Below are 10,000 nucleotides of genomic sequence, written 5' to 3' on the forward strand. Positions count from 1 at the left end.
CGTGTACTTTAGCACTTTGTCTTTTATTTTCATGCTGCCTTTATTTATTTTTTACTCCATTACATCTCAGAGGATTAATTTGTTTGTACACAAAACACAATGTGATGGGCTCTGGATCATTTTGATTCAATGTTTTTATACTTTTACTTTTGGTATTTAATGTATATTTTCCTGATTATACTTGCATGCATTAACTTCAGTTACATTTTCAATGCTGGACTTCTACTTGTAACTGAGTATTTTTAGTTTGTACCATGTTGTGTTAGTACTTTTACTCAAGTAAAGAATCTGAATACTTCGTCCACCACTGTTAGGAGATCCAATGAGTTTACACCATGTAAGGTATTTGTACATGGGTAACTTTTATAGTAGAGGTACTGGGTTTTTGGTGGTAGTCTCCTCTTGCCTCACACTGTCAGCCTTGTATCTTCTCTATAAATCCACATTCTCCATTGTTGTTTTCTCCTCTCTACCATCATGATTCCCGTCTTTCTCCCATCATGCAACGCTCTTGACGTTGACCAAGACCCTGCAGGTTCCCAGGTCTACCTGATGAGTATGAGCCTGACCACAGAGCCCCCTGACGATGTTCCCGCTGTTACAGAAGGTTTTAACACGTCACTATCTTCCAACATATACATGTCTCTGTATCACATTGTGCTGTACAGGTGTGTGTCAAGAGTCAAGGAATGAACAAAGTCGTGTGTGTTGACTAAGTGTAAACATCTTAAACTCTGAATATCAACAGTTTGAGCTTTCAAGGCTCGGCGGCCGTTATAAAGGGCGGCTTGTCTTCAGGATCAGTAACTCTCTGCTGTATTCTGACCCTTCCAGAGCCTGAGAGCAAAATGACTGTGGTCGAGAAGGACAAGAAGGAAGAGGAGGAGGAGGAAGAATACGTGGTGGAAAGGGTGCTGAATCGGCGGGTGGTGAAGGGGAGAGTAGAGTATCTCCTCAAGTGGAAAGGCTTCTCCGGGTGAGTGTCGCTGTCTTTTATCTGATTCACACGGCATATCACCGGTACAAGTTATTCATGAAATACTGTATTTCTATGTACTTGTGTCTGCAGAGAAAACAACACGTGGGAGCCAGACGACAACCTGGACTGTCCGGATCTGATCGCAGAGTTCCTGCAGTCCCAGACATCTGCTCACGACGGGAAGAGGAAGACGGCCGGAGACGCAGAAGGAGACGAGAGCAAAACGAAGAAGAAAAAAGACGATGTAAGTCACAGACTCTTTGCTTTTGTCACGTAGTATCCAAAGACAGACTTATTCTTCATGACATATCTGGGAACAGCTCTTGCAGACTCTGAGAGTCTCTGGTGGTGTTCAGATCCCCAATCAAGTCCACAAGGCGGCTCATGAGGACTTTCTCTAGAGAGTCTGCTTTGGGTCCACAATTGTCAACACAAGACAACAATATTCAACTTTAAAATATTGTTCCAAAATGTGGAGCTGAAGAGGATGAAGTAGATCGACGGAGAACTAATCTGCAGCTTTGACTTTTGATTGAATAATGATTTCAGTAATGGTCAAACATCTGCTGGTAGCTTCCAAAACGTGAGGAAACGATGCTTTTCTGTGTTACGTGACAGTAAACTGAACGTCTTTGAGGTTTTGGACGTGCTGAAACGTTATTTTCTACTCGATTGAAGTTGTGTTTTGTTGTTTGATCCTCAGACAGAGAAGCTCCGGGGCTTTGCCCGAGGACTCGATCCAGAGAGGATCATCGGCGCCACAGATTCCACCGGAGAACTCGTGTTCCTCATGAAATGGTTCGTATGCAACATAACAGCTTGATGTGTCATCGAATATTTTGTCTGTAAATGTTTTTTGGGTGTTTGTTTTCTCAGGAAAAACTCTGATGAAGCTGACCTGGTGCCGGCGAAGGAGGCCAACGGGAAGTGTCCTCAGGTGGTCATCTCGTTCTATGAGGAGAGACTCACTTGGCACTCGTATCCCACGGAAGACGAGAAAAACTAACGAGAAGCTAGTTTTGAACTTCATTGTACTTTTCCAGAGGGGTTTTGGAGGGTCGGCAGAGACGAGCAAGACACCTTTGGACTCGTTGGTGTTGGTGTGGTATCACTCATTTGATTCTGGATGTAATCTAATTGTATATATGCTTCAACTGGAATGTAAAACGCAGGCGTCATTTTTATTTTCACGGCCTCTTCAGTATCAGTTTGGTTTGGTCCAGAGATCCGTCGTGCTGCTGTGACATCGTATCAGTGAGGTGATGTTTCTATTTCATTCGTGCCTTTTTTGAAACATTATTTTTGGTGCTTTTGAGCTCAAAACTGTGTCCATCTGAGCTGTTTGGTGTACGGTTACAACCCCTGATTAACTGATTGGTATTCTTTGTAGACTTCTTCATTGTCACATCTTGCTCATTGGTTTTGGAGAATAAACAACTTGTTTTGTTACTTTCCTGTTTTCACTTTAAATATCGTCAGATTATTATCCAGCAGGGCTGCAACTAACGACATCACACAAGCTGTCATCAAATCTCTTGTTTTGTTCCACCAACATTCACAAAATATTCACTTTACTCAAGAAGCAAATTTTCACATTTAAACCTGACAACAAAGGTTTGTAAACTATTGATGACCAAAGTACTTGGCGATTCCTTTTCTGTAAATTGACTCTTCGTTGAAGCTTTGTCATCTCGTTCCTGTTTACGAATCATCGGAATAATTTCCGCGACTTAAACCCTGGAGCCCCAGTCGTACGGTCTGACTAACTCCATTCATGACAACTAGAACACAGTAGAGTCCCGGGTGAAAATAAAAACACTTTATTAATCAATAAAAACAATTATTGATTGCCGGCAAATATCTGAAAACAAGAAGGAACTACATCCAAACTGAAAGCAGAGGGTGAGACTGTCATGGAGACATAAATCATGACAAACACAAAACATGAAAATATTTACAGAACAAGACAGACAAAGAAAAGTGCACTAAGTAGTAGCAGTACTAGATTGTTGAAGTCAATGTTAACCAGAGTTTCATGCCTGAATATCACATTTAATGAGGACATTTCTCCTTTCAACAACTATTGTTTGGACATCATCTGTTCTGCTCTTATAAACGTTCGAGCCTAACTCGCCTATTTTATTTCTCTGTTTAAAGAAGAGGGCGATGGTACACGTACTGACACAACTCCATTCAGATAGACGAGTAAAAGCACTTCTTCCTCCGCTTCTCACAACACTTAAAGTGAGACGATGAAATAAAGGCATTTCAAATCAAAGTGGCCACAACACGCACCGTCATTTCACACACTCAAACAACTTCTTTTTTAAAAATCTTATGTAACAACTTGGCTCACTTTGTTAACAACACAAAGAAAACAAACATAGGACTCGTAATGTTTAAGCCAATACCTCGGGCTTCACAGCAGTTTAAAAAAAATGACCTCAAGTGGCTTTCAGTCGGGGAATGTTGGCAAATAAGTTAAATAAACGGGATTTGGCTCCACCAGAGACGACTGAGCCCGTTTGAAGTTAGTGCCGAACACGAGGCGTCCCAAGAGGAAAAGAAAAACGCCAAATGATGCATAACTGTGACAGCCTGAACCTCTGACCCGTCACAGCAGCTTCCTCTTTATTACAGGCTCAGCGTGATAATTTAAATAAAAACAGAGTGTAGTTTTACATAAAGCTGATGTGACCTATAACCTTGCTTATACTACAGATTATGAACAGTTAATAAGAGCCTTCCTTAACACAGCTCCCGTATTTAAACCTGCAGCGAAGGAACAGCGACAGACACGGCAAAATGCATATAGCCAAGCCTTTTAAAAGACATATTACAGTGCTATGTATAATTTATAAGGAAGTTGATACATTTTGCAATGCAGTGTGCCTCCTCCCTAAGACATCCATCTGCTCCTCGTGCAGGACTTCACCTCCAGGCCTCTTTTTTTTTTTAGCAGCGGCCAGCCCGGGAACTCTCCAGCCTGACTCCCTCTGGTCTCAATCCTCCCCCGCCCACCCGGCGCTCTCTTCAGGGCCACTCTGAGCTCAGACCCACTCCACAAAACTGGAATTTGCGACACACAAACCGACAGAATTGGAGTCCAGTGTTTTGAGCATGTCAGAGATGATCAAGTGCACCGTACGACCTTTGGTTAGTAAAGGTGTTAATGGCACCCTAAAATAATGGACTTCCTCTTAGCCTTTGGTAAACTGAACTCTCACAACCGTAGATGCAACTTAAACGTGACAAACATCAGTGAAAGTCTCCAGGGTGGGATGTGGTCCGTCCTTTAAAACCTCCGGTGCATAGACAGTGTTCTTTTTCTCCAGACCAGTCCCCTCGTTTCACCCGACAAACCTTCTCCGTCCTCAGCGGCTTCGGTGCAAAAGGATGAAGAGCGGCTCAGTTTTTTCTTCTTCTCTTAATTGCTCATTTTTATGTCCCTTCACGTCCCTCGTCTCCTCGCTTATTGTTTCCCCCGCCCCGTCTAAATAATGAAATATCAGTACTCAAACGAGGTGCTACTTCTGCTTCAAAGTTGTTTCCAGGGGGAAGAAAATGTAGGACGAGAATGAAAGGGGAGAAACTAACGCAGGAAGAGTAGTCAACAACTCTACTCACCAGAATCTTCTTAAAGGAAAAAAGGACATCTCTCTCGCATGTGCAGAAATCTTTCTTATTGATTTAGCAAAGTGATAGAATAAACAGCAGTTTGCCCCCCGCCCCGCCCCCCTCACTTCTTTTTGTCTTTTTGTTTTTTCTCGGGCTTCCGGTTCTGCTCGGCGGTGGTCACGCCGCGGGGCATGATGAGCACGCTGCCGTCGGCGCTGTACTGGAGCGAGTACTCGCTGGGGGGGTAGGGCCGGCCCTCCTCGTCCCGGAGCTGAGTGAACACCTCCTGGTACAGACTCTGCATCTTCTGCTTCATCTGCCGGATGGAGCGGATGAACTCCATCTTCTCCTTCAGCAGGCGGGCCTTGTTGCGCCTCAGGTCGTGGACGCCCTGCTCCAGGTTGATGATGGTGTCCAGCTTGCGTTTGCGGCAGTTCTGGGCCGCCATCTTGTTCTTGCCGCGCCTGCGGATGTCGCGGACGAGGGCCAGCTGGCCTTCGCTCAGGTGGTGCTTGGCCAGGAGCTCGTTGAACTCCTCCACGGGCAGGTTGATGATCTTCTCGTTGGAGAAGGGGATCTTCATGGAGCGGGCTCGCCGTTCGTCGCGACTCGCGTGCTTGTCGAGCAAATCCTGAGCAGGCTGAAGCTTTGAGTGTTTGTCGCGGACGCTCTTCTTGCCAGCGGAAAGGGGGAGCTCTGGATGCTCGGCGAACGCGGAGGAAAGTGGCAGGTTGTACGTGTGATTGTGGCCGATGCCGCCGAGCTGAGGGAGGCCGTGGAACTGGGAGGGGTCCTGGTAGCTCATACGGCAGAGCTTACTGAACCCAGGCTGGTAACCACCGACAGCACCTTCCTCCGTCCCCACGGTAGCGACCTCCGAGTCGGTGCTGTACCCCACAGCTCCCTCCTCGGAGAAGGTGGCCGACGTCGAGGACGAAGACGCCGCCGAGGAGCAGGACGTCTCGGAGCTGCTCGGGGAGGCCGGGCTGTGGCTGGAGTCCAGGGAAAGACCGGAGTCAGAGTCGAGCTCGTCCTCCAGCTGCGACGCCTGGGCCTGGCTGAAGCCCTCCTCCATGGCGAGGTCCAGCAGGCTGATCTCGTCGAGCATGGACTCCTCCAGCAGGTTGCTGAATGGATCTGGCAGGATGGGCGTGGACGTGATGTTGGTACTGGAGCTGTTAATGTGTGGCGGGAGAAAGATGGCCGTCAGGTTAGTGGCTCCGAACGTGGAGTTGATGTTGCTGGAGTTGCTGGAGGAAGGTCTGAGCATGGTGGTTATCGGGGTGACGCTAGTAGAGTCCAACTGGGGATTGAACACCTGGGGGAAGTCCAGGCTGCAGCTGGGGAGGGAGGCCTGGTGGAGGCTGACGTCCTGGTTCACGGGTGTCGAGGCAGTAGAGAGTCCAAAGTTTCCCGCGGCACTCGACTCCGTCGTCCCACTCGTTCCACTGTCACTGCTGGAGTTGCTGTGTGGCGAAGAGTTGTTCACTTCCATTGCCTTTGAACAGAACGGTTTCTTAAATATACACACTTCTCTCAAATTAATAAACATATGTTTGTATGACGAAATATACTTTTTATGGTTGCAATGATGCAGTTAGAAAGTAGACGTACTTGTAGCTCCATGATGGCCATGATGTCTTGCCACTGCTGCTCCAGGTCTAACTGAGGCGCCGCGGGGGGCAGCTGTGGTGCCAGAGGAAGACCCTGAGACGTGGAAGGAACTTCTTCATTAGAAACGATTTCTGGGGCGACAACCGGGGCTGGAAACTGTTTAAAAACATCACAAAAACCTTGTAATAAAAGACAATACTTGCAATGCTTGTGTAACAACAGGTTTTTGTTTGTTTTTTTACCTCAGATTCTTCTCCAAAAGGGAAAGTGGCCTCCAAAAGCCTCAAGCATTCTTGTAGAGACAGCGAAGTCTGCGAGCCAAGACCTGGGAGCTGAACGACAACACAAGAGACACTGTTGTGACTAGTTGGCCCAATACGGTCGACCACGATGGTGAATGATTCGGTACAATGTGTGAGCAAACGTTTAGTGAATCCTTTGCCGCTCGCTTCTTCCGGCTAGCTGCAGGTTCTGAAGCTGTGTTAGTACTTAATTTTGTTAGCTTTTGCGGTAAGAAGCATTCCATCTCCAGAGGTCCAAACACACGTCTGCTTATTACTCATTGTGTGACGTCAATACAGTAAAAAGTATTTCTTATTTTAGGTCGGTTGTGGTTTATAAACACAGCGTTCAAAGTCGGCCCCAGCTCAACGAGGGTTACGGTACTCGCCAGCCAACCCCAGATATTCACTCTCTTTTTGGAACTATCCACGTTTTGATCGCTTAATTTGCGAGTTTGTTCAGCGCCGTGTCCGACATTTCCTTAGCTTCCCTTTTGGATTCATGCTTACGATCTAGCACCTGTTCGATACGTTTTAATAGAGCTTGAAGGCAGTACCTCTTCAGATTGTATACTTTATCAGCTACTTTGGTCAAATGAGAGCAATTCTGACTAATAAACAACAACAAAACAGAACATTTTGTTGTTTTCTGTATTCATAAAAGCGTCAGCACTGAATGAGCTGCACGAGTGTTCATCGGAGGTTTATGAAGATTACATTTATACGTCATGAGTGCTAACGATTGTGAGTGAAGACTGAACCAAAGGAAAATTCTCTTGGGTGTTAAGCCCAGAAGTAAATGTGATTTACTTCATAATAAATGTGATTTACTTCATAATAAATGTGATTTACTTCATAATAAATGTGATTTACTTCCTAATAGCAGCAGCTAGGTTTGCTTGATCTCTGCCTCCACTGTCAGACTTAACTCATTGAGACACAACAATGAGATGAAACGCCTAATTTCAAACTGAACAATTTCAAAGATGAACATCGTTTATCAACACACAAGGCGAACAGTGAAGAAGACAAAGTGGAGACGAATACGAACTCTTATTCTGCTGACAGAATTACCCTTTATCACCTCTGTGCAGCTCCCACGTTTCTTTTTTCTGTTAATGCACCATTAGGACAGCTAAATGTACCACCTCCCCTCTGGATGAAACTCTAGCATACAGAGATCCATTTAGTCTACTAACCTGCTCTGGAATACTCTCTCCGGTCTCCCCGTCCACCGGCTGAGCATCTTGCAAGTTCACTCCATTTCTCCAGCTCTCTTGCTCCTCATTCCCGTCTTTGTTCTCGTGCGGGTTGGGCTTCTCCTCCTCGCTCTCCTTCTGACGGTTGCTGTAGTTGAACACTTCTCTTCCTGCTCCGAGGTCAATGTCCTGTCTCCACAGGATGTCTATCAAGTCAATGTCCTGCAAAAGAATACATAGCAACCATTGAAAAATGGCCCTGTGTAGAGAAAAGTTACTTTAATAACCAGGTATGGTGTAGGCATTCAATGTATTGAACTAATACTGTAGCGAGGTATAAAGGAACATATGTGGGCCACTTATGATTTACTGATTTATGATAATAAACTTGTACTTCTACTGTTTATCTTTTATACAAGCAGTTTGGCTCATCATTTCATAAGTGAGGGCAATTTTGGGAGATCACGTAACAGAAATGTAGTCAGATGATGCAGCCATGACAAACTCTTTGACATGGTGGTCATCATGTGATCACATAGAAATCTACAATGTCTTTGTGTGAACTCATTGTGTGACACATTATGTGCAAGTTTTCTCAAAGAACCAAACAGTAACAACAAGAAATCACACACAGAAATGTGGCTAAAATGTAACACGTAAATGTAAACAACAGAATTTTGTGCCATTTTAAGAGAGTAAATGAAGTTATACGACCATTGCTGTGGATTTAAAAGTTGCACTCATGACAAGAATCACAGCTCTCATGAATATAACTCGACTGGTTTTGTTAATAATATCCGACACTGATTGTAGACCAGAGCTGTGGACCATTTAAACTCTGAGTATATGTTTGATTGTTTTTAGTAGTTAGGATTGATGGATTAAGTTGGAAGATTAGTTTACCACTAAATCGAAAGGTACAACCAAGCTCACACTAATTCCTTTGAACATCAAATACATGATCTAAATCCTGTTTGCCAGTTAGTTTGTGAGACAGCAGGTGAATGTGGTGACAACAAGCACCTGTCAGAAGGAGTTGTATGTGCCCTCCTTCTGACAGGTGCTGCCCATAGTGAAGGAAGAAACAAGCTGCGGTACCTCTTTGGTGAGGTCGTCATTGCCGTCCCTGCTGCCCTGCTCCTGGTTTCCCTCGGGGGCCACAGCTCCCAGGCTGTTGTCCGCTGCGTTCAGGTTGTACGTGGATTCAGGTGCTCCGCTTTCTCCCCTCATGGCCGGGGTGGCGTCAGAGTTGGTGACGTCCTCTAGGCCGCTCCCATTGTCCAGGGTGATGCTGGGGCTGGACTGGCTGCTGGTGGACACCACAGTCTCAGAGTCACGATGCACCAGCCAGGTGTTGAGCTCCGTACAGGGCACAGAGAGGCGATCTAGTTGGCGCACCTGGTTCAGCAGTCGCCGAGCGGTAAAGAATTGGTCCAGGTCCACGCTCTTTGGATGGATGCCATTGCCGTCCAGGGTGTTGCGCAGGTTGTGAAACTGTGTCTGGGTGTAGGCTGAGCTAGGGCCCAGGATGATCTCTCTCAGTGGGGGCAGCTGATTGCTTAGATAGGTGTCAACATCCACCCGCACCCCAATGAGACTCAGAAGGATGGTGAACTGAATCAGGCCCTCTGTGAAGTATTTTTTCAGGTAAAGCATTTCTTTACAAAGGAACAAAAGGTGAAAGTAAAAAATAAAAACAAAAACGGGGCCAACTAGCTTCTGTACTCGTACTAGAAGACTGAGACAGTTACACGAGCGTAAAAAAAAGTGGTTAAAGAAGAGGGAGAGGGTCTTCAACAGGATGCAGTGTGTTTAAAAGGCATGTAGGATCCAAGATGGGGTTTCCACTCTGACAGAGTCCAGTTTGTGCTCAAAGCTTTCTTCTTCATTCAGTTGTCATCTTCCCATTCCTGACAAAAAGTGAGAAATGACATGTTATTGCTCCACTTTAAACACCAATAGTTCACCAATACAATCCCACTACATTCAGAGCAGACACACAAGTCTTACCTTTACTACATTTGCATTAAACCCATGTTAATGACACACGAATAAACAAAATAAATCAGGACTTGCTAGCCCACTGCAACCACTCCATCCTCCCAAAAAGTGTAGAGAAGTCATGTCGGCACAATGCATTGGAAAATAAATAAAAATCAGCAGACCAGAGATGAACACAGAGCTTTCACATCACCCCACCCTTCACAGGACAAACTACTTCTTCGTGTGGGTGCAGCTGAAGGTGAATGGAAGGCTCGACAGCGTCTTCTTCTGTGGTGTTTAACCCTCCCTCTCTCGCACAGCTGCAC

At 45.6% G+C, this 10,000-nt stretch overlaps 2 protein-coding genes across 6 annotated transcripts in view; one reads left to right on the top strand and one right to left on the bottom strand.

Moving 5' to 3' along the window:
• Window positions 1-2,379, top strand: part of cbx1b (chromobox homolog 1b (HP1 beta homolog Drosophila)) — an 8,249-nt gene extending 5,870 nt beyond the window's left edge. For 3 of the 4 annotated variants that reach the window (XM_079293180.1, XM_079293179.1, XM_079293178.1), the window contains 5 exons: window positions 527-607; window positions 835-976; window positions 1,070-1,223; window positions 1,683-1,777; window positions 1,856-2,379. In XM_079293180.1, the coding sequence (XP_079149306.1) occupies window positions 553-607; window positions 835-976; window positions 1,070-1,223; window positions 1,683-1,777; window positions 1,856-1,985 (576 nt within the window). In that variant the 5' untranslated portion in view covers window positions 527-552 and the 3' untranslated portion in view covers window positions 1,986-2,379. Of the gene's footprint in view, window positions 608-834; window positions 977-1,069; window positions 1,224-1,682; window positions 1,778-1,855 lie in introns of all 4 variants that reach the window. The other variant, XM_079293177.1, reaches the window with a different exon arrangement.
• Window positions 2,380-4,008: 1,629 nt separating this feature from the next.
• The window catches only part of nfe2l1b (nfe2 like bZIP transcription factor 1b), a 6,696-nt gene continuing 704 nt past the window's right edge, over window positions 4,009-10,000 (bottom strand). The window contains exons 2-6 of one of the 2 annotated variants that reach the window (XM_079292899.1): window positions 8,790-9,601; window positions 7,692-7,913; window positions 6,454-6,543; window positions 6,212-6,304; window positions 4,009-6,095 (exon numbers count right to left, since the gene is read on the bottom strand). In XM_079292899.1, the coding sequence (XP_079149025.1) occupies window positions 4,719-6,095; window positions 6,212-6,304; window positions 6,454-6,543; window positions 7,692-7,913; window positions 8,790-9,347 (2,340 nt within the window). In that variant the 5' untranslated portion in view covers window positions 9,348-9,601 and the 3' untranslated portion in view covers window positions 4,009-4,718. Of the gene's footprint in view, window positions 6,096-6,211; window positions 6,368-6,453; window positions 6,544-7,691; window positions 7,914-8,789; window positions 9,602-10,000 lie in introns of both variants that reach the window. The other variant, XM_079292898.1, reaches the window with a different exon arrangement.

The sequence above is a fragment of the Melanostigma gelatinosum genome, assembly GCF_949748355.1.
Source record: "Melanostigma gelatinosum genome assembly, chromosome: 21".
Classification (NCBI taxonomy): Eukaryota; Metazoa; Chordata; class Actinopteri; order Perciformes; family Zoarcidae; genus Melanostigma; species Melanostigma gelatinosum.